Here is a 23,411-nt window from a genome sequence, read left to right as displayed (position 1 = left end):
TGACCTGAGCCGAAATCAAGAGTCAGACTCTTACCCGACTGAGCCACCCAGGCGCCCCAATCACAAATTCTTAATCTCTAATGAACGTGCAAGAGCTTGAAGAACTACTAATTCTGCAAGGCCAAGGAGAGCAGAGGGGATAGGTGACAAGGGAAAGTGAAAAAGGATCAATGTAGCCCTCTCATGGTTGTACTCCTAATAGTATACGGATATGCTTGAAACGCAATAGAATCCTCTAGTTTTCTGACATAGATGATTAAAAATATTTTTAAATGACAATGAAACATCATCTGTGAATTTAAAGTTGTTCACTGACCTTCTCTCCTGCTTGCCCAGAAGGACCGGGGTCTCCAGTTGGACCTGCTCGACCCTTGGGTCCTTCAGGGCCATCTTCTCCTCTTGGGCCTACTTGACCAACTTCTCCCTGAAACACAGAGTAGCAAAATTCTTATAATTTAAAATACATTGGAGATTGAATAACAGACATTATAGTCTATCAGAAAGTCATATTCTTCAACTCTTCATTTATTTCCTTATGTTTTATTTATGACAAAGAGGCCTGAAAACGTTTGACTTCATCAACCTTTCCATTGGTAAACAGACAACTGAATATAGTCTGACATTTGAGAGCTTGTTTGGAGGTTCTAGCAGGGGAGCGCAGCTACTCGTATACCCTTGATCAAAGAAGGGTCCTCCTGTATTGGGGAAAGTTGTCCTCTTCGACTGAGCGTGCTTCCGGAGGGACACACGTGGAGCGGTGAGGAAGGAAGGGGACCCCCGCCTAGCCAGCCAGATCAGCTGAATCAACCCTGGCGATCAATGGGGTAACAGATGTCGCAGCCAGATCGCCCTCCCATCCTAGTCTGACATTTGAAAACCTGCAACAGCCTGATGCTACCATGTTTAATATTAAAGTAATTTTAACACATCTGTGTTGCACAGAGGAAGAAAAAAAAATAAGATTCAAAGTTAGATGGTATAGGGTGGCAGAATAATCAACCCCAAAATATGCCACTCTGGTGTGAAGATTAGTTTGAACTGAAAGCAACTGAGAAGAAGCAGATGTAAGAGAAGCTGCTAACAGCAGGATATAAATTTTCAAAAGTGCCCTCCCTCCCCTTTCTACAAGAAAAGACAAATGTTAATCACTGGAGACAACTAGACCCTTATCAGTCTGGAGCCAAAAGCAGACACCAAAGGAATCTATTCAACAAACTTCATTAACTAGCCTTTGTCTACCTTTAGTTTCCAATATATCTACCTTCCCACAATTTGCAGCCCTAGAAACTAAAAGTCCTTTTCCTTGTCATCTCTCTAAAAATTTATTCTTCCTTTGCTGAAATGCCATATAAGCCCAAATTCTAACCACCCCTTTGAGTTAATTATCATGGAGTGCTCCCATGTGTAAACTTGAGGCACAGGCTAGAAAACTTCTGTTTGTTTTTCTTTTGTTAATTTGTCTTTTGTCAATCTAATTTTACAGGGCCCCAGCCTGAGAAACTAGCAGGTTAGTAGGAAAAAGTAATTTTCCTCTCTGACAATAGCAATTTTGGAAAACACTTTTGGAACACAAGAAAAATGCCTCCATTTTAGACTTGTTTTTCACATTTATAGTTTTAGGGACTGAAATGTGTAAATCATTGCCCCCATTCTGGAAACAAGCATTACATACATTTTAGGGAAACAAAAAAATTCTGCAGTATGCTTCTTTGCTTAGATATATTAGGTATTATGGTGTTAGATAAAATAAATCTTCCCAATAAAGCATGTAGTTTAATTTACTTTGGGAAACTCGTATTTTTGTTTGTTTTCTAGACATTCATTACCAGAAAAAAAGTGTACTACTTTTATGCTCAAAAATTCAAGATCACTAATAATGAAAGTTCAAGAAAGTTGCAAATACATGGTTTCCAAGCAATAGCTCACCACAAAATTTAGAAGAAACCTATAAAACCTTTTAAGACAGAGAGGCAGAGAGAGAAGCCCAAGCAGGCCCTGCACTGTCAACACAGACCCCAATTCAGGGCTCAAACCCACAAAATGAGAGATCGTGGCCTGAGCCAAAATCAAGAGTCAGACAATTTAAACTGCTGAGCCACCCAGACGCCCTTCAAACCACTTCTTTTAAACAATTTGATCATCAACTTAGAAAATACCTATAAATAATACTACTCAACTTTATGCACACACACACACACACACACACACACACACACGATGTAGAACATGGGAATTTAGTGTAATATCTGAAAGACTATATTGTCTCCACAAAAATTAACATGTCTAATCTTCATATAAAAATCAAAGTGAGCAAAGTCTCAGTACGAACATTTTTATTTATTCTGTGCTTTCTATATTTAAATATAAGGATATACACACGCATGCCTACATATACACACACATGTAAGTGTTTATTTTAGTACGAATTTTCCTCTTACTTACTCTGTCACCTTTAAGACCCATGTCACCTTTGAATCCTGGAAAACCATCTTCACCCTAAAAAATAAAAGTAATAAAACTGGTGTTTAATGATTTGCTTGAACGAATCTAAAACATGGCTATATAAAATATGAACACTGATAATTTAGGGAAAATTGTTCTGGGAAATGTGAATCCTAGCTGTGAAATCTCCTTCTCCCTATTCTAATCTTTATTGCCTGTATCCTGTCGTCTTTTTATTATTATTGGCTCCAAGTTACTCCAGGAAATTTTCCTCCAATATGTCAATTAGATCTCTGCCTTATGGGGGATATAACCATTCCCTTATAATAACATATATCTTATGCCATCTGAACACATAAAAAGTAAATATTTAAATAATTATCATTTTAACTTTGGAATACAAGGACTTTTGATTACCAATTAAAATGTTTTTACCCTTAATTTTATACTAATTCACACCAAAGAATATTATAGTATGCATTTTGTATCATGTGCTTTAGATAAATGCCTTGTAGCTCAACTTGTATTCTATATTACAATCTCTTTTCAGATGTAAAATAAGCAAGCCAACATTATTCTTTACATGTCAATAGAGAATGTTCATTATCACATCAGTTCAGTGATACTGAAAACTGGGCTTCCTTTAGTAAAGAAAGCAGAAATATTTCATACTATTCTGAGTGAAATTTAGATTTTTAACAGTCAGCTTCATAGGGCTGCCTGGGTGGCTCAGTCAGTTAAGCATCCCACTCTTGTTTTTGGCTCAGGTCTTGATCTCATGGTGAGATCCAGCCCCACATCAGGCTCTACACTGGGTGTGGAGCCTGCTTAAGATTTTCTCTCTCTCTTTCTGCCCATCCCTCCCTCAAAAAAAAATTAAAAATAAAGAATAAATAAAAGTAAGCTTCATGAACAAACTTAATGTCTCTTAATTTCAAGAAAAAAATTAAATTCCTAAAGAATAACCATTCAATTTTCAATAGCATTAATTGAGCATTACTCTGTTCTGAGTCCATGTATGGAGCATTTTCAGATTTTTAACAATAAAAACTAACATAGAATATTTGCATTAACTTTGATACACATGGAGATGGATGTTCAGATGATAAAAACATGAAGATGATGATGGTTCTGGTGTTGGTGGTAGTGAGGCAAGAAGCTATTTGAAGAAGGTTTGACAGGGCAGTTGGTATCTTAATTAGGAGTTAGAGAATGGATATTACTTAAAAAGTTTGAGGAAAGGATATTTCAGGCTGAGTATGAGAACAGAGCTAGGAAGATTGGCACATATACTTCCACATTCTGCTGCCAAGTGACCTCTATAAAAAACAAAACTGATCACACAATTTTTTACTTTAAAACAACTCAATGGTTCCAAATTGTTAATAATGAATATAAGCTGCCATCTCTCCCCTCCCCTTCTGACAAGCATGATCTAGCCCTTGCTTGTTCATTTTGGCAGTCATATCTTTGATCTTGAATCTCCCCTCTACCCCCTACCCAAATGCACTGAGATTGAGTTCTAGAAAAAATTAATTACCTATATTTCCGTTTGTAATTTTTGCATTGGTTGCCATTGTCATACACACACCTGCAAACCCTTTACCTTCTCTGTCTACCTCTGTCTACCTTTACTCTTCTTCCAAGACTCAGTTCATAATTCTGCTGTGAAGTTTCCTATGACCTCAGTCTTTCTCCTACCTTGAAATTAACCTCTCTGTCTTGTGTGCTCCCACTGAACATTTATTATTATCAGAACATGCCACCCTGCACTTAGTAAATCATAGTTTTTTTTTTTCTTTTATTAATTGGTAGAAAATAAGACTTATGCCTAATTAGCCTCTGTGCTTCCAGTGCCTCATACATTTTTGCTCCTCAATAACCATGCCATTTAATAAACATTTACTAAATGGACCCTTACTAAGTGAACATGCCTCAGTGTGTGTTTAGCAAGGTATGTTAAGATCCAGAACATATTAGGTAATTATGGATATGAGACCTAAACCTGGAAACGGGGTCCAATCTGGTATCTTGCTTAAACCTAAAAATTATGACAGATCTAGAAGTTACCTTTAAGACAAAAGCATGACGTTTTCAGTATTCTGGCTATAAAGTAGCCATGTAAGTAGGATTCTTTCTGTACTGGATGCAACTGGGCAATAATAGAGGCTTAAAAGCTGAAAATGACCATTTAACTTCCTATTGACTATTGTCTTCATTACCTTCTCTCTAGAGAGAAAGGTAATTACACAGTTGCCAAATTTAGTTTAAAGAACACTGAAATCTAAGTCAAAAAATCAATAACAGATTTTACAATTTTTCCAGGCACAAATTTTTGTTTTAGGAGAGAAGATCATTGACTATAAGCTATTTCTGGCACATCTTTGTTTTCAATATGTTCACAATTAGAAAATAAATTAGAAAAGCAAATAAGAAATAAATTAGAAGATTTAAATTATTAGGTGTATCCTTACAATAAGTGGCATTTTTTAAAACAAGTGACTCTATCAAGTTACTAAGCTTGTCAGTCCTAAAACTATCAGGTCTGAATTAATCTTCAGAAAGAAAAAAGGAAACGGTTTTAGGAGAGGGGTAAACAAGGAATTCACCTATGCCATTTGTCATTGGGTTATGTTGCGTAAGGTCTAAGGAACACATCTGTCTGTACAATGAAGAATTCTAATTCTAGTTAGGGTACTAACTTGCTTTTTCACCTTTAGTTAACAATTAACATTGTTATGTGTAAAAAGAAAAAAAGTTTCAACATCCTTCCTTATCTCTTTCAAGAAAAATGGCCAATTATAAACATTCTCAGAAAAACAAAATAAATAATAGATATTAAAATTCACTAATATTTAATGACTCTTCACAGTTTGAAAATAGGGAGAATTTGTATTAGAACAAAGTTTCCATTAACTTTTATATGAATTTCTCTAATCTAGATAATACGTTATTAGATTTGATAAAATAACAGGTATAAATATAATAAAAGATACAAAAAAAAGTATTGCTGAAAATTACCTTAGCGATTTTTTAGGACAATGTTTTTATTTTACACACTTAAAATAAGACTCAGTAAATTAAACAATCTGCCTCAGTTTACCAGTCTACTTAGTATGAGAACTAGAATTGGAACTCAAAATTTTTATAGCCCGCGGCGGGCTCTGTGCTGACAGCTCAGAGCCTGGAGCCTGCTTCAGATTCTGTGTCTCCCCCTCTCTCTGCCTCTCCCCAACTGGCTTTCTTTCTCTCAAAAATAAACATTAAAAAACATTAAACAACAAACATTTAAATTTTTTTTTTATTTTTAATTCTTTTTCTCTACATCTACTTGTTGCTTCTGAGATCACACACCATTCAAAACAACCAATAATCTCCAATTGTTTTTCTACATATAAGCAGTATACATTATTTTCCTGTGTGAATTTCTCTTCACAGGTATCTCATCATCTATATTCTTACTTACTTCTGTCATTTTGCCACTATCTCTTTTCCAGCAAGTTTACAACTTTCCCACCCCAATTAACCTTTCCTTTAAACACTGTCTTTCCTAAACTCTTTGGAAGGCACTTATTGCAGACAAAAATTTGAATTAACTCTTAAATGTCTTAAGAAATATTGCAAACAGAGAAAATGCTTATATGTGTGTATATATGTATTTTTTTTTTTGCATAGGCCATCTGCAAATAATTACAAGTTCAACCCTATCTGACCAATCATTGGGCTCAACTACCAACTCAATAGGACATTATCCCTGAAGTTCATCTGTGATGATCAGAATGAATTGGGATTCTTATCAAAGTAACTGAGTTCATTTCAAATTCATAATAATTTTTATACAGTAGAACTGAATATAGTTGCATTACTTAACAATGCCTCAGTATGTTACTTTTTATTTTTTAGAAAAAATTATAATGGATATAATAGTCCCATCCCTTCAGTCCTTGTTTTCCATTCCTCATTGGTAGCAAATCCACACAAGGTGCTTCTTTTTTTTTTTGGTGCTTTTAATAACATTATGACTATGGGAACTAAATTATCATTAAAATCAAAATTTATATTCCATAGTTTCTCAACAAAGCTATAAACATTTTATTCTAAACACTATTTTTTAAATATAATATTGTATTAAGAATAATACTGCCTGTGAGTAATGCCATTTTACTTTTTTTTTAATGTTTGTTTATTTTGAGAGAGAGAGAGAGAGAGACAGGGGAGGAGCAGAGAGAGAGGGAGACACAGAATACATCCAAAGCAGGCACCAGACTCCGGAGCTATCAGCACAGAGCCTGTTATGGGGCTCGAACCCACAAACCGCAGATCATGACCTGAGCTGAAATCAAGAGTTGGGCACCTGAGCCACCAAGGTGCCCCTGCCATTTTATTTTAACATAATCAGTGAAGGATCTGGGGGTTCTACACTTACATTAAACATTTATGTAAACAAACAAACAACAAAAAAAAAAAAACACCTCACTTTCAGTTTCTTTTCCCAAGGACAATTAAACTACAAATGCTCTATGAAAAATTCCACATTCTTTCATTCACTTCTGCCTAGTTTTAATCTTTATTTCTTCTCATTAATATTTTTGTTTTGCATACAGTATAATATCTAAGATTTCTTCTTCCCCCAATTGATTTAGAGTACTTCTAACTTTCATAATTTCCAATGCATTTCAGCTTAACTTTGGGGATTTCAGTAAAGAAAGAAGGGAATAAACATTCCTCTGTTAGGCATATAACTGGATATGTACAAGCCCTATGGCTAATTTATTCATAGGCAACTCTATGATTTATAAAAGGTAAACACATGTAAGAAAAAAAGGGATATAGGATTAATTCTGTTTATGACATACCTTTGCTTCTGTTCTATAATGTAGTCCTCACCCCAGGGTATAATCTTTTTTCAAAAAAGTTTCCATGATACACAGTACAAATGTCTGCTATCAAGTAATCACTTAATATATGGGGAAATTAAATAGCTGTTGAATGAATTTAAATTTTTGATCTAATAGATATGTAGTAATTAAAATCACCTAAATAAATTATATCTTACCTTTTCACCTTTAGAGCCCTTGAGGCCTCTGACACCATCTGCTCCCTATAGAATAAATTAGAAGGATTAAGTGATTGTAATATTTTTCACTGAAAATAAATGGTGTGAAAAAAAATAACGTTTACCTTTACTCCTCGGGGGCCAGGGTAACCAATAGGACCCTGTGGACCAGGAGGACCCTGAAAAAGACCCATTGCTATTTAAACATGCATTATGTTGAAAGTGCTACTCATCCACACACGGTAATTTTACCAAATAATCTACAAGAATATGATATTTTTCTACTACTGGTAAAGATTATTTGAGGTTTATCATTTGTTTCTGAAGTCAGATAGGATGAACAAACCATGTGATTAGCCCTACCTACTCCAAATTTATTGTATTATATGTTTATGAAAAAATAAGATAAACATTATCAAGAAGATGATCAAAATTTACATATTTTCCACAGCTGGCTTCATTTAATTAGTTTACCTAAAGGAAACAATTTTTTAAATAGAATATATAATTTCTATAGTAATGCTGTGTTTTAATGCTATTTTAATAAAAATCTAAAACTACCAACTCTAAACAAACTGATCCTACCCCCTTCCCTTGTAATTCAAAGTAGTACTAACAATAAATAAGCTCTTATTTTAACATTTTATTTAGATATTTTGATAATTATTGCTCTTACAATTAAATATTCTCTTGTTTAAAAGTTACCAGAGAGTAATAAAGTAAAATTGGAGTGACATAAATAGTTTAATGATATTTAGTAATTCTTACCCAGTTTCATATTGTCATTTATGGCCATTCATTCCACATATACTACCTTTGCAAAATCTAGATTTATCTCTGATCATGAGAGTATTTATTTAAAAAAGAATATACTCTAATTTATAAAATTACTATTACAAAATTAAAAGTTATCTAAGGCACATCTGTTTTTTTAAACCTTGAATAAAAATAACTACCAGAACATTACTGTATTTAAATGATAGCAAAAGAAATCTTTAGAGAGTAAAGACATATTTAAAGGTAGAAACAAACTATTTTCATGTACTTACTTTCTAATATTCCTATCCCTAAATGATAAGAATATATATATGTAATGTTTACATATATATTATATGTTTATATATTTATACATATATACATATATATATCATAAAGATGACTGAAGTAAAGCATTTTCTCTTAGACATAAGGTGACAGGACATCTACATAGATACTCTGTAACATACCAGAGCACCTTTTTCTCCAGACTGGCCTTCTTTTCCAGGATGACCCTATATTTAGCAAAAACATATACTGGTAAGATGCAATTTTAATGGTAGTTTATAATACTATGAAATTGTTCCTTTTTTTTCAAACCTATGGTTTCAAAAGATATTGAACATTTTGCATCTGTGCATATGGCCCTAAACAACATTATAAACTGTAGCATTTGGAAGGAAACATAAGCTTAAATTTTATGGATGTAAGTTTCACCAACTACATAATGTATTTGAGAGTTTGGAAAAAGTACATAAAACAAAACAGATCATCATTAACAATTCAACTCTGGTATCAACAGTTCTTATATAGAGGCATTTTAATCTGACTTCTATTTCTCAGATTGATCAAATAATGAAATACGCACCTTCAAAAGGCAGCTAAGGCATATGAACGGGACATTTGATAACATAGCAAGATCATAAATACTAATAGTGTTAATAATAAAATTCTCGAGATTCAATAAGCAAAAATGTATTACTCCATCACAATTATACCCAATACAAATTTCGCATCTTAGCTCAAAAATCTAAGTAGTTTGAAGAGAAAAAAAAAGCATAAATAACCAATTTTTATATATAACAACTGTAGAGATAATATATTTACATTATTTATTATTACATTTGGGGTACAATAAACACTGCTATATTTCTAGAAGGAAGGAATCCCTGGAGGCTGAGGATTTTCATGGAAAGTGTTTAAGGAAATTTACAAATGGTGAGAAATTACCCCTTGGACCCTCAAGAAAGAGGTACTTTGAAAAAGAAGAGAGAATGGAAAAGTGCAATGAAAAAAAAAAAGTGCTACGAAAGGTATAGAGATAAAGATGATTTGAGAAACGCTGAGAGAATAGTGAGTGGATCTGTTTGCCTGGAACTAATGGCTCATGAGGAAGTAGGAAAATCTGAGCATCTGAGATTCTGGCACCAGAGCACCAGAATGAGTTTATCCAAGAATCACTGCATGATCATTAAAGATTTTGCAATATGGAAGTAACATGATGCAATGGTATTTGAGAGCGATCAATGTTTAATTACTGGCTCAATTTGTTTTTATTACTAACTTCAGAAAAAAAAATCACTTCTAAAACACATGTGAAACCTATTTTTGAAGATAAATATGTAGAAATTTTAATGACAAGTAACTATTACTTACAGGAGGCCCATCAGCACCAGGAAGTCCTGCAAGTCCTGGTTTTCCTTGTGGTCCCTAATTAAACAGAGAAAAAGCATCTTATTTCTCTTTTAAATGAGAATAATGAAAAATATAACTTTTATGCAGGAATATACTATTAATAAAATTCTTAACTCAAGTCACTGGTTTTTATCTATAAGCAACAAACATTTAAATAACTATTAAACATATGTGGAAAATGATATATAGAGATAAATGAAAACCAAATTTGACCTACATCAAAAACATGCTAGTTTTGGCCTGCTTAGTAGTCCCAAATGTATCTTTTTTTATTAACAAATTAGGTTTTGCATACCACAATAAACTAGAGCTTAGAGAATAAAAAGAAAAGCAATATAGATCAGAAATATATTGATTTATATCATTGAAAAATAAACAATGCACATGTCTATCAAAGATACTGATATGTATTGATTCAAATAATTACATAGTAATACTTATAAAATATAACTAATTATTAAAATATGTGAGAAATATATTATATTGTGACAGTTATTCATAGGACATAAAAACAAATCTAATATTTTGATGTCAAAGTTCATAAGCTAATATGCAACTAACAAATAACAACAAAGTAACTATTCAACACATCACTCTTAATTTCCATTTGACCACAGAGGGTTTCAAATCTCTTTTAACATGCCACTACTACAGTTGGAACATAGTAAGAATCACTATTGCAAAAAGTAAACTCTTTCTTGATAGGAACATGGGCATTCTGCTGAGAATAATTAACATATCAAGTCTCCAGAGTTCAAACAAGTATTGCTTACTGGTCAAGTTATTAGCCAGAATTTAGAAACAATTGAAAGGGAAAACATATATAAGCAAGCCTAGATAGTGGACACAATTTAGCATTTTTTTCATTCTCAAAGGGTATTTAGGAAAAGCATTACATTTATGTAGATTTACAGTATAATGTTATAAGAGATATAACTTAAATTACAATAGAATAACAAAAAAAATGAAGATATCCTTTAAATTGAACAATTTTTATTTTATAACTGAGGTTAACTGCCTCTCATTTAAAAGATTTAAATGTTTCAATCCCGTTTACCACTCTGAAAAGTCATTTTAAGTCAAGTAATCTAACATTATGTAATAATCATTGTAAAACAACGTATTTTTAATGGCAGTATTTTGTCTGTGACATACATTATCTTTTTCTCTCAAGACAATTGTCTTATTTCTTGAAAACAAGATGTTGACTACAAATGCAGAACTATTCCATTAAGTTATTCTTATCAACAGACACGATATCTCCACAACCATCACCTACACACAAGACGACATGGATTTTTTGTTGCTGCTATATTTAATGGACTAGAAATATTAAAACTCTTGAACTATAAAATGATTTTTTAAACTGAGTTAACCATTCTGACTGATGTGAGGTCATATCTTATTGTAGTTTTAATTTGTATTCCCCTGACAATGAGTGATGTTGAGCATCTTTTCATGTGTCTGTCAGCCATCTGGAAATCTGAAAAATGTCTATTCATGTCTTCTGCCCATTTCTTAACTAGATTACTTGTTTTTTAGGTGTTGAGTTTGATAAGTTATTTATATATTTTGGACACTAACCCTTTAGAAGATATATCATTTGCAAATATCTTCTCTCATTCTGTAGGCTGCCTTTTAGTTTTGTTGATTGTTTCCTTCATTGTGCAGAAGCTTTACATTTTGATGAAGTCCCAATAGTTTATTTTTGTTTTTGCTTTCCTTGACTCAGGAAACATATCTAGTAAGAACCTAATGTTTATAGCAGCATTATCAAGAACAGCCAAGTTAGGAAACAGCCAAAGTGTCTATCAACTGATGAATGGATAAAGAAGATGCAACACACACACACACACACACACACACACACACACACACACACACTGGAATGGTACACAGCCATAAAAAAGAATGAAATCATGCCATTTGCAACAATGTGGATGGAACCAGATAGTATTATGCTAAGTGAAATAAGTCAGTCAGAAAAAGACAAATACTATATGATTTCACTCACACATGGAATTTAAAAAACAAAACAGATGAACATAGGGGAGAGAAAGAGAAGCAAACCAATAAACAGACTCTTAACTATAGAGAACAAACTGATAATTATTGGAGGGGAGGTGGGCAGGGGGATGGGTTAAACAGATTATGGGTATTAAGGAGGACACTTGCTATGATGAGCATCGGATGTTGTATGTAAGTGATGAATCACTAAAGTCTACACCTGAGACTAATATTGTACTATATGTTAACTAGCTGGAATTTAAATAAAAACTTAGATTAAAATATTTTTAAATTTTTTTTATTAGTTTTCTTTATTTTTGAGAGGAAGAGACAGAGCATGTGTTGGGGAGGAGCAGAGAGAGAGGGAGACACAGAATCCGAAGCAGGCTCCAGGCTCTGAGCTGTCAGCACAGAGCCTGACTCGGGGCTCAAACCCACGAACTGTGAGATCATGACCTAAGCTGAAGTCAGATGCTTAACTGACTGAGCCACCCAGGTGCCCCAACTTGGAGAAAAATATTAAGTTAAAATAAATCCATCTCTTTTATTTTTATTTACTTTTTAAATGTTTATTTATTTTGAGAGAGAGAGAGAGAGAGAGAGAGAGAGAGAGAGAGAGAGATGGAATGAGGAGTTATGTTAAGCAAAAGATTAGTGTTTTTTTAATATACCGTCCATTTTAAGTCTCAATTCCATGAAATATCATCATGGGTATGGGTAAATTAACTAATGTTAATATATGAGAGAGTTTCAATATAAATGAACCCAGATCCATATCCATGTCTTCAAAGTCCTTGACTTTAATCTTTATTTTGTGTCTTGTTATTTCATTCTTAACTCATAACATTATATAATACTATTAGTTTTCTGTAAAGAAATTAACACGTGAGTGATGTAAATTCTGACGTCATAAATTAAATCACAAGAAATATTCAGCATATATAAGTTATCAAATGTCAGGATAAAGGATACTGTTGTTTTATCCAATTTAGTTAACTAAAAAATTTTATCAAATATTTTATCACAAATATAATAAAATTACAGGCTATAATAACTTAGGGAAAAATATAAAAGTTACTGGGAATTTAAAATATATGACAATAGTTAAGTTATATCTGTTAGATTCTACCATGATCCAACTGAAAATATTATTCACCAAGTTTTGGGAGAAAGGGCTCTTGACCCAGAATGAACACAATACAGTGTATCATAAAAAAAAAAAAAAGTAATATAGATGCAAAATAAAATGTAACATAGATGCAATATAAACAGAACATGCTTCTCTTGTGTTCTTGAGTTCCTTTCTTGTTTTGATAAAAAGAGACTATCTTTGAACCCTCAAATTAGATACATTCAGACCACAGAAGGAAGCAGCTAATGCTTAAGACAGCTTTCTTCTTACCACAAGTACAATGAACCAAATCTTGTATTTTCCCTTTGGCTTGACAAAGGGAATTCAGATATTCTAGTCTACCTTAACAGCAAATTCCTCTTAGTAATCCAATGCATGGTAGAAAACTTGATAGGCATATGCCTCAAGTACAATTTATTATGAATATATTCTGGTCATGATGAGCTAATCTAAAGTATGGTAAAATAGGCCCAAATTAAAATTTCTGATCTAAAGTAAAGATTTGAGCACACCTGGGAGGCTCAGTCGGTTAGGCATCTGACTCAATTTCAACTCAGGTCATGATCTCACAGTTTGTGGGATCAAGCTCCATGTAGGGCTCTGAGCTAACAGCATGGAGCCTGCTTGGGATAATCACTCTCCCTCTCTCTCTCTGCTCCTCCCCCACTTGCATGCACACACACTCTCTCTCTCTGTCTCAAAAAAAAAAAAACAAAAAAACAAAAACAAAATACAAGACAAAACAAAAAAAAACTTTAAAAAGAAATGTCTTAAAGTACATATGTGAAATCACCTTTGGTACTTTACATTTTAAATACATAGGGCAGTCTCCAAAAGAGCCCTAATACTGTACCATATAGAAAATATGCACAGAAAAAAAGCACTTGAAAGACAACTTAAATTTGATGTTAATTCTCACAACATAATAATAGGATAAATAACTCAATTAGAATATTACCAAAGTATGTGAAAAGATATTTTACCAAAGAAAATAGAGAAATGGCCAGTAAGCACATGAATAGATGCTCAATATCACTAGTGGTTAGGGGAATGGAAGTTAATAGCACAATGAGATACCATTTCGCTCCAAGAAGAATGACCATAATCAAAAAGAAAAACAAACATTCATGAAGATCTAAGGAAACTAGAATCTTCATACAATGCTGATGGGAAGGAAATAATGGTGCAACAGTTTGGAAGCTTCTTCAAATGTTAAGCATTACGTGCAGCATATAACCCATGGTAACCTATGTATCTACCCAAAAGAGATCAAAATTTGTCCACACAAAGACCTATATGCAAATATTCATAGCAGCACTATTGATATCAGCTAAGAAGCTTAAATAACTTGTAAGTCCATTACTGCTGAACAAGTAAACAAAATGGGGTATATTCCATTAATGGAAACCATTTGGCAATAAAAAGGAGCAAAAAAAAAAATGATGTATGCTGCAACATAATAAGCCTCAAAAACTTTAAGTCAAATGAAAGAAATCAGACTCAAAGGTCACATATTATATTCATTTATATGATTAAATTCATATTTTATATTCACTCATGTATTTCATTCACATTAAATGCCCAGTAAAGACAAATCTATAAAGACAGAAAACAGATTAGTGGTTGTCTAAGTCTAGTGGTTGTCTAAGTGGGTAGAACACAAGTGCATATTGACATAAAGTTTCTTTCTGGGGTGGTATAAATGGTCTAAAATTGTGATTGTGGCACAACTCTATATATTTACTGAAAATCATTGGCCAGTACACTCACAATGAGTGAAATTTTATGGTATGAAATTACACCCCAGTAAAACTGTTTATTTTTTTTAAATTATATGTTCACATAAATCAACACAAGTAAGGGGAAAAAGACATTAAAAAGAACCTGTTAACATTGTACTGTAACTATAGGAGACAGGAATATTACTTAAGGAATCTGGCAGAAGAAATCAGAGAAAAACATCTTTTTAATCAAAGATTTATTATTTTTTTGATCCAGACATTGAGTTATTAACAAGAACATTCTTTGCCATTTATACATAAAAAATGGTGGGAATCATAACTTCACAATTTTCCCTTAATCAGATCTTCCTAAAAAACCCTTTGTCACAGCAAATCTAATGACATTTTTTAAATAATGAGAAAGAAAAGGAGAACCGAAAGGAAGAGAAAGCATTCATTCATTCCAGTACATTTCTAAAATTAATATAGCTGAGAATGTCACATTTGGAAGCTATCCAAATGGAAATATGTGATATTTTATCATTTATAGTTCAGAGATGCATGAATGGCTTCCCCTCACACTGTACCCTCAAGGTTTTACTCCAGATTATTTCCTTATGTGCTGAGCCATCTCAACATCTTATCAAAACCAGATGGCAAGGCATTGCATCTGGCTAAGGTTGACAACCCGAAATTGGTCGCCAGATTACTAGAACAAACAGAGTAACTTACTTTTTCACCAGGAGGACCAATTGGACCTTGTGGACCAGGAAGACCCTATTTTAAAAGAATTTATTTCACATGTCAGGAATCACATCATAAGAACGAATTTTTTAAAAAAGTAAAATAACCTTCTATTTCACATGCAATGAGTTATGAGAATCTGTATACATTCCCCACATTTCCCAGAAAGTTTTGGAACACTATGAGGCATTTTACACAAGCTACTCTTTTGGCAGCGTGATTGTAATGTGATCCGATTCAGACCCTTCTGCAGGTGTGGCTTTCGCCCTGGCATTCCATGAACACTGAATGACTCATTTCATTCTTGGAAAAAAGGGGCCTCTGCACATTTGCTTAATTTAAAAAAAGGGGGGGGGGGAAGAATTGCCTTCCTACTTTCACACTGTAAACATTTTCAGCCCTACACAGAATTTTTGAGGCTGTCAGTTTTCTCACAAAAAGATACGATCTTACCCCATTATCTCAAAGGAGCTGCAGTGGCTTAGACTTACCTGAGGTCCTGGATTCCCTTGCTGACCTGGAGGTCCAGGCTCCCCTTGGGGACCCTGCCACAGGAAAATATAAAGAGTCTTTAATAGGGCTATTTCTCATAGTTTTTTTTTCTTCTCAATTGAAAATCAGTCCCTAAATCAGTTTTCCCTATGGAGAATCTGAAAAATCTTGGAAAATATTAATGCTAGCAGAACTTAATGGACTTAGCAAAATGTAAGAAATTTTTTAGACTTAGCAACAAAAGTGATTTGTTAGAACCTAGATGGCAGAAATGAGTTATTTTACAGATGTTATCTACATACCATGTTTCCTTTTGGTCCTGGGGGGCCGTCTACACCTGCAATACCCTTCAATGAAGGAAAAAAAAAAAAAAAATATATATATATATATGTATATAATATACATATGGATGTTTATAAGTTTAAATGCCTCAATAGAAAATCAAAAGACTAACCTAATAGCATGGCACCCACTAGTCTAGGGTGACTAAAACTCATTTTAGGATTTAGAGGAGATGAGATAAAAGGTAAGGTCTATATTCTCCTTTCTGTGTCCACATTGGAGACAACCTAGCAGCATTTTGTACTGTGTGTTGGAAATTTAACATGAAACAGTGAAGTGGATAAACAAAAAGGAGGAGAAAAGAAAGAAAGGGGTAGAGTGGAGAATGATCAGTGTAACCAATAGGCAGCATCATTAGGTCTCAGAATACAATAAGGCAGTAAACACTTAGCTGTCTACTGAAAGCTGTCATGGCCTTGGGCTTTAAAGAGTGACAACAAGCTTTTCCTAGAAAATTCTGAATATTTCCAGCAATACATACAGGCTGCCCTGTAGGTCCTGGAGTCCCCCTTGGTCCCAGCAAACCTCGAGGACCCTAGAAGAAAAAAAAAAAAAAAAGCATGTCCTCATAAGGAATGCGCTCAAAGTACACTTCCTCCTCTAAAGACATTTTAATGTGATGTTTGGAGCAAAAATATCTATACATCTTTTATTAACACATGGCAAGTAGTGTTTAAAATACCATTTTTATGTAACACAAATATCTCATGTTTATGCTGATCCAAAAGCCAGAATGGGTAACAGGGAGTTTTAGCACATACACTGTGTATCTCTGATTCTATAAATTTACATATAAATTACTTGGGAAATTTTTAAATAGGAAATAATTTCATATTTTATGCCACTTTTGTGTCATTTTCTGATTGGAATGGCAATACTGAATCTTACTAAGTATTATATTTCAATCAAATAAATTATACAAATAGAAAAATCCTGATTTTCACTCATTTCATATTTAGGTATATTTCTTCTTGAGAGAATATTCACAAAGGGAAAGAAACAGACAGCTGGATAACTATATATACAGATTATAGAAGCCATTCTCCTGAGAGAAGATTGTTTTTAATTATTATTTAAAATTAATCAATAACTCCTTTTCTTTTTTCCCCTCCTCTATCTTCTTTTCCTTCTTTAGAAAAATCAGTACAGTAATTTATTACCTCTCATATTCCCTTGAGCTATTATGCCTTTGCATTGACAGGTCCTATAATGTGGCAAGCTTGGACTGAAATTAAGATGCCTGGGTTCTAGTCTGGTGTTTTGATTAGTTTTGGGTAAACCTTCCCAATTCAGTTTCCTCATTTATATAATTTGGTGGAAAAAAATAATATAATTTAGCACATGTCATCCTTATATATGATATATACTAAGCTTGTAAATTTTTTGTTTCTTCTGGTTATGAGATCCATTTATCCTAAACATATAGATTCTGGAGCTACTGATGATATAAAAAATAAAATAAAACAAAGAAACAGCAACAAAAACTAGATAAGTTCTTTGGCTGAAAAGATGTTACCTCTGATTTTCTCTATAACTTGGAACTCTATGTGCCTTTCTTTTAAAATGTTTTCCCATAACAACTGCCTGGTTAGCTTAGGTAAGACTTCTATAGTCACCTGAGTTTATTAGTGACTATACATGTATGACACCAGTCACTATTTTTCCAAACTAGGGTATTATTTTAAAAAGAAAGAAAGTTGCTTACAGCTTCACCTGGAAGACCCCTCGGTCCAATTTCTCCATCTTCTCCCTGTCATTGACAAAATGAATGGGAGGTAATGCAATTAGACAATATATCAATTCAACAAGACTTTGTTCTCTTATGTTTTCATTTTAAATATTTCTTAAAAGAAATGAAGTTTCATATACCCTCATTCCATCTTCTCCAGGGGGACCAGGAGGACCTTGTGGACCCCGTTCACCCTATTAAACAAATACAAATACGATTAGAAAATGAAATAAAGCAGAATATTCAGAAGTCTACCCTATAGCTATCCTGCTGAATATAACAGACCATTTGATGGAAAAAATTATGCTTTCTTTGTCCTTCTCAGGACACTGCAAAGATAAATCATATTTTTACATTAACTGACTTTATATATTACTATGCTAGAAAAAAAGTTCCTTCAATTCTAAAAGCAAAAAGGTTTAAATAAAATACCTAACATAATTATTACAAACTAAATCATTTAGAAAGTTATTTTGCTGATGATTGTTTTAAACAGAGATACACTTGGTTGACTTTATTTTTTTCTGTTTCTAAAATAATTCATAACAATCAGTACAACTCAAGACTAAAGAAATTTTGGATTTTTAAAAAAAGAATATTGTATATTTCTTTTTTTTTTAATTTTTTTTTTTAACATTTATTTATTTTTGAGACAGAGACAGACAGAGCATGAATGGGGGAGGGTCAGAGAGAGAGGGAGACACAGAATCTGAAACAGGCTCCAGGCTCTGAGCAGTCAGCACAGAGCCCGACGCGGGGCTCGAACTCACGTATCGTGAGATTGTGACCTGAGCCGAAGTCGGACGCTTAACCGACTGAGTCACCCAGGCACCCCTGTATATTTCTCTTGACATATAGTAGGTATACACTAAATATCTTACTAGGCTTCCATAATGTTCTCTTTTCTGTTTCTTTCTTTTCTTTTTATGTTCCTTAATTTACATAAAGTTTGTCTTATTTTCATTCTTAACTTCTGAAGAAGAAAAACGTGAAGGTCCAAAGCTGTTCTTAGAGAGACTGCCTCTTAGTTTAATTTCCCACTAAAAATATCCCCTAGATTCCTGTTCAGCATGGTGGTTTATTTAGCTTTTGTTGCAAGCTCATATTATCACAAGAAATAGCTTGTGGTGTCTCTGTCAATGGGTACCATTTAACTTAGGATAATAAAATACAGTGTCCAGTATATTAATGACAGACTGCCTAAAGAGGACTCTATTGAGTATATGTCCACACATAAAATATAAGAGGGAAATTAAGGTGATTATCAAAAAATAAGAGGCAAAATTAAATCTCCACTCTTGTCTTTCTATAAATATATCTTCCACATACATGTACATAAAGATTATGCCAGAACTTATATTTGCATGATTAATGTCTAAAAATAATTAAAGAACTCATATTGGTATTACATGTGTAATTCTACATTGTAATTCTACTTATCTTTCTTCCAGTATATAGTAGATGCAGTAATTTACTAAATTATTGTCTTTACAAATATTTAAATTATTATTTTTTATTTCTTAAAGTCCAATGATTCTAAAATAGTTCATAACATTCCTATATTGTCCCTGCATGCAAAGTAACAGAATAGTATATCTTACCCTGTGACCTTTGTCACCTGGCAGACCCGGAAGTCCATCAAATCCTCGATCACCCTGTAAAATAAACATCATCATCATCATCATCATCATCATCATCATCATATTCCAAATCTAATTCTATACTGTAATTTAATTGTGAAATATTCATTGATATCAAGAAACTCTGTTTTAAAATATAAAATTTTCAGAGGTGAACTGACATACAAGATCTGAATATACAAATGTGTGAGCTCCTGACCTTCGCCCCAGGTTCTCCAGGCATGCCTCTTCCTCCATCAGCACCTGGACGACCCTGATAATGCCAAGAACATGACTAAGCAAAAAGGATTCCTACTGGCACAAAGAAACAACAACAACAACAACAACAACAACAACAACAAACAAGATAACTGATGATTTCAGATGCCCTCAAAATACACAATAAAAACCAATCATACCCTTTTTCCAGGTTTTCCCGTTGGACCAGGTGGACCTTGAACACCACGAGGGCCCTATATCAAAACATCATAATTTATTCATTTTATGGAATTTTTGATCAATAAACTGAATCACATTGAGAGAGATGGTTTTAGAAATGTATGTTCTCTTAGCTTTACCTTAATCACTTTAAAATAAAGAAAATTATTTCTTATGTAAAAGCTCAGATAAAGCAGAAGACAAAAGAATAATTTTTCTAAAAGGCTTCTTGCTACAAAAAAGAGTCATATTATTTTGTTAAATTTCTAGAGACAGCTGATTACATTTAAATAAAAGTAATAAAAAGTGATATTTTAACATTTAAAAAATTCCTCAACTACTCATTTTATTCTCAAAAACTTGAGTTTTTTTACATTTCCCTTGAAAACACTCTTAACTACCCATCTATTTTCTCTTTTCTTTCCAATCACTTTTCCTTCATCTTTCCCTTTATTTTTTGGAGATTCTCTCCTACGTATTTATTCTTTTATTTGACTTATCACATGGATTATAATTTTTTGGAGATTCTCTCCTACGTATTTATTCTTTTATTTGACTTATCACATGGATTATAATTGCCATTTTTCATAATTGAATCTCCCATTATATTGTTAACTGCTGTGGTGGTTTTAGATTACATCTGTCTTTTCTCCGTTATACTCCTACAACTTAGCATAGTGACTGATACATTTTTCTCTCAATCACCTACAAAATGCTGCAGGATGATTTGGTGATCCCTAATGCAAATTATTGTCTGGAACCATGTCATTTCAGATCAAAGGTTAAATATTCTCAGTATGTTTCTTTCTTGGAGCAGTAGAATACAATGTTATGTCAACAAACAGTGTCTTTTGTGGGGATTGATCTACATGTTTTTCAAAATAAAATTACACATTGGGGAGCCTGGGTGGCTCAGTCGGTTGAGCGTCCGACTTCGGCTCAGGTCATGATCTCGCCATCCGTGAGTTTGAGCCCCGCGTCCGGCTCTGTGCTGACAGCTCAGAGCCTGGAGCCTATTTCGGATTCTGTGTCTCCCTCTCTCTCTGACCCTCCCCCATTCATGCTCTGTCTCTCTCTGTCTCAAAAATAAATAAACGTTAAAAAAAAAATTTTTTTTTAAATAAAATTACATATTTAATAATAGATCAAATGTAGTTCTAGAGTAAACATTATAGGCCTTTATATCCTTTTTAAAGTTAATTTAAACACTATGCATATGATGAGTGTGTTAGCAAATGTAACACACATTTGAAATTACAAATATTTTTTATCATCCTTGTAAAATGTTGGTTATAGAAATATGAAATTAAGGTTATCTGATAATTGGAGTTTAAAAGAATATACCTTTCTAAGAAAATTATTGTTGTGAAATGACTCTACCCTATATCTCAGCTGGAAAGCAAAGGTCAATACTAACAGGACAAATCTTAGTTTTTAATGAAAATGATCTTTCTTCACTTGATATTGTATCTCTCTGGACTTGAGTCAAGGAAAGCCACAAAAGCCACAAAAACTACTGCAAAATGTTTTCAGATTCAACTATTTTATAAAGGGGTAAATTTGATGAAAAATTTACAAATTTTGCAAAAGATTAAGCTCCCTAGATTTTCATATAGTGACACTTCAGTATTTTTATGCAATTCTCAGTTAAGTTCCAATGCTTTCCATACCCCTCTGGCAATATTAACCAAGCATGAAATAGAAGGCTGCCATGTTCTGAATCACCCAAATATCCTTCTCAATTTTCTTTGATTTTTTTCTAATTCCAAAACAAATTGTGGTGTAACCATATAAACGAATACTACTCAGCAACAAAAAAGAATGAACTATTGATGCACTTATCAACTGTGATGAATCTCAAAGTCACCATGGTAAATGAAAGAAGCCAGTCTTCAAAGGTTACATAATGCATGATTTCATTTGTACAGTATTCTTGAAAAGATAAAAGTGTAGTAATAAAGAAAAGATCAGTGACTGTCAGGTATTAAGGGTGGAGGAGGGAGATGTGATCATTAAGTGTTGGCTCCAAGAAATTATTTAGGTTATTGAGCCGTTCTCTCTCCTGATGATTATGTGATTATGGTAGTGGTTACAATGAACATACACTGGTGTTGAAATTCATTTTCACCTTGTAATATTTTAAAAATAAAATTAATTTTATTAAAAAAGATTTTTTTACATTTATTTATTTTTGAGAGACAGAGACAGAGTGCGAGCTGGGGAGGGGCAAAGAGAAGGAGACACAGAATCCAAAGCAGACTGCAGGCTCTGAACTGTCAGCACAGAGCCCGACATGGGGCTTGGAACAGTGAGATCATGACCTGAGCTGAAGTCAGACATTCAACCGACTGAGACACCCAGGTGTCCCCAAAATAAAAGTAATTTTAAGGAAAAGAAAAATAATTAGTGGATGGCCACTTGCGAGTTCCTTCAGCGCAATCTGAATTTCTATTTATTGAGTATATCAAGAAATATTTTCATTTAGGGCACCTAGGTGACTCAATCAGTTAAGTGTCCTACTTCAGCTCAGGTCATGATCTCATGGTTCATGAGTTCAAGCTCAGCGTTGGGCTCTGTGCTAACAGCTCAGAGCCTGAAGCCTGCTTCAGATTCTGTTTCCCTCTCCCTCTGCCCCTCCCCTGCTCATGCTATGTCTCTTTCTGTCTCTCCAAAATAAATAAACAAATGTAAAAAAAAAAAAAAGTAGAAGTATTTTCATTTAAAAATAAATGTATTTGGGGGGCACCTGGGTGGCTCAGTCAGTTAAGCATCTGACTTTGACTCAGGTCATGATCTCACAGCTCCTGATTTCAAGCCTCCTGCTGGGCTCTGTGCTGACAGCTCAGAGCCTGGAGTCTGCTTTGGATTCTGTGTCTCCCACTCTCTCTGCCCCTCCCCCGCTCGCATTCTCTCTCTCCTCCAAAAACAAATAAACATTTAAAAAATAAAGATAAAAATAAATGTATTTTTAAAACATCACATTTTGTTTTTCTGTTTTCTAGAATGAGTATACTTCCTAATGTGCTTATATTGAATGTTTCTACTTATTATCATTAAAGGAAAGATAATACTTTTAACTTGGTATCATGTAATATAACCGAAGATCTGTTTTTGAAATTTCAGCTCAGATGTTTTCAATTCTCATAATTTCCTCAGTTCTACAAAAGGTTTGAAGTTAGCTTCTTTTAAGTATGTTAAATATTGTTTCTGAAAGTATATGCTAGGTTCACTTTCCACA

The 23,411-nt window shown here is 33.4% G+C and overlaps 1 protein-coding gene across 9 annotated transcripts in view; it reads right to left on the bottom strand.

Annotated features, from left to right (window-relative positions):
• COL11A1 (collagen type XI alpha 1 chain) overlaps positions 1-23,411 on the bottom strand; it is a 220,750-nt gene that overhangs the window by 96,153 nt on the left and 101,186 nt on the right. For all 9 annotated transcript variants that reach the window (XM_058716371.1, XM_058716376.1, XM_058716372.1 and 6 more), the window contains 15 exons: positions 20,155-20,208; positions 19,956-20,009; positions 19,718-19,771; positions 18,257-18,310; positions 18,093-18,137; positions 16,869-16,922; positions 16,348-16,392; positions 16,045-16,098; positions 15,542-15,586; positions 9,911-9,964; positions 8,725-8,769; positions 7,624-7,677; positions 7,499-7,543; positions 2,443-2,496; positions 317-424 (listed from right to left, as the gene is read on the bottom strand). In XM_058716371.1, the coding sequence (XP_058572354.1) occupies positions 317-424; positions 2,443-2,496; positions 7,499-7,543; positions 7,624-7,677; positions 8,725-8,769; positions 9,911-9,964; positions 15,542-15,586; positions 16,045-16,098; positions 16,348-16,392; positions 16,869-16,922; positions 18,093-18,137; positions 18,257-18,310; positions 19,718-19,771; positions 19,956-20,009; positions 20,155-20,208 (819 nt within the window). The remainder of the gene's footprint in view (positions 1-316; positions 425-2,442; positions 2,497-7,498; positions 7,544-7,623; positions 7,678-8,724; positions 8,770-9,910; positions 9,965-15,541; positions 15,587-16,044; positions 16,099-16,347; positions 16,393-16,868; positions 16,923-18,092; positions 18,138-18,256; positions 18,311-19,717; positions 19,772-19,955; positions 20,010-20,154; positions 20,209-23,411) is intronic.

The sequence above is a fragment of the Neofelis nebulosa genome, chromosome 2 (assembly GCF_028018385.1).
Source record: "Neofelis nebulosa isolate mNeoNeb1 chromosome 2, mNeoNeb1.pri, whole genome shotgun sequence".
NCBI classification, from domain to species: Eukaryota; Metazoa; Chordata; class Mammalia; order Carnivora; family Felidae; genus Neofelis; species Neofelis nebulosa.
This window is presented reverse-complemented; position numbering and strand designations above follow the sequence as displayed.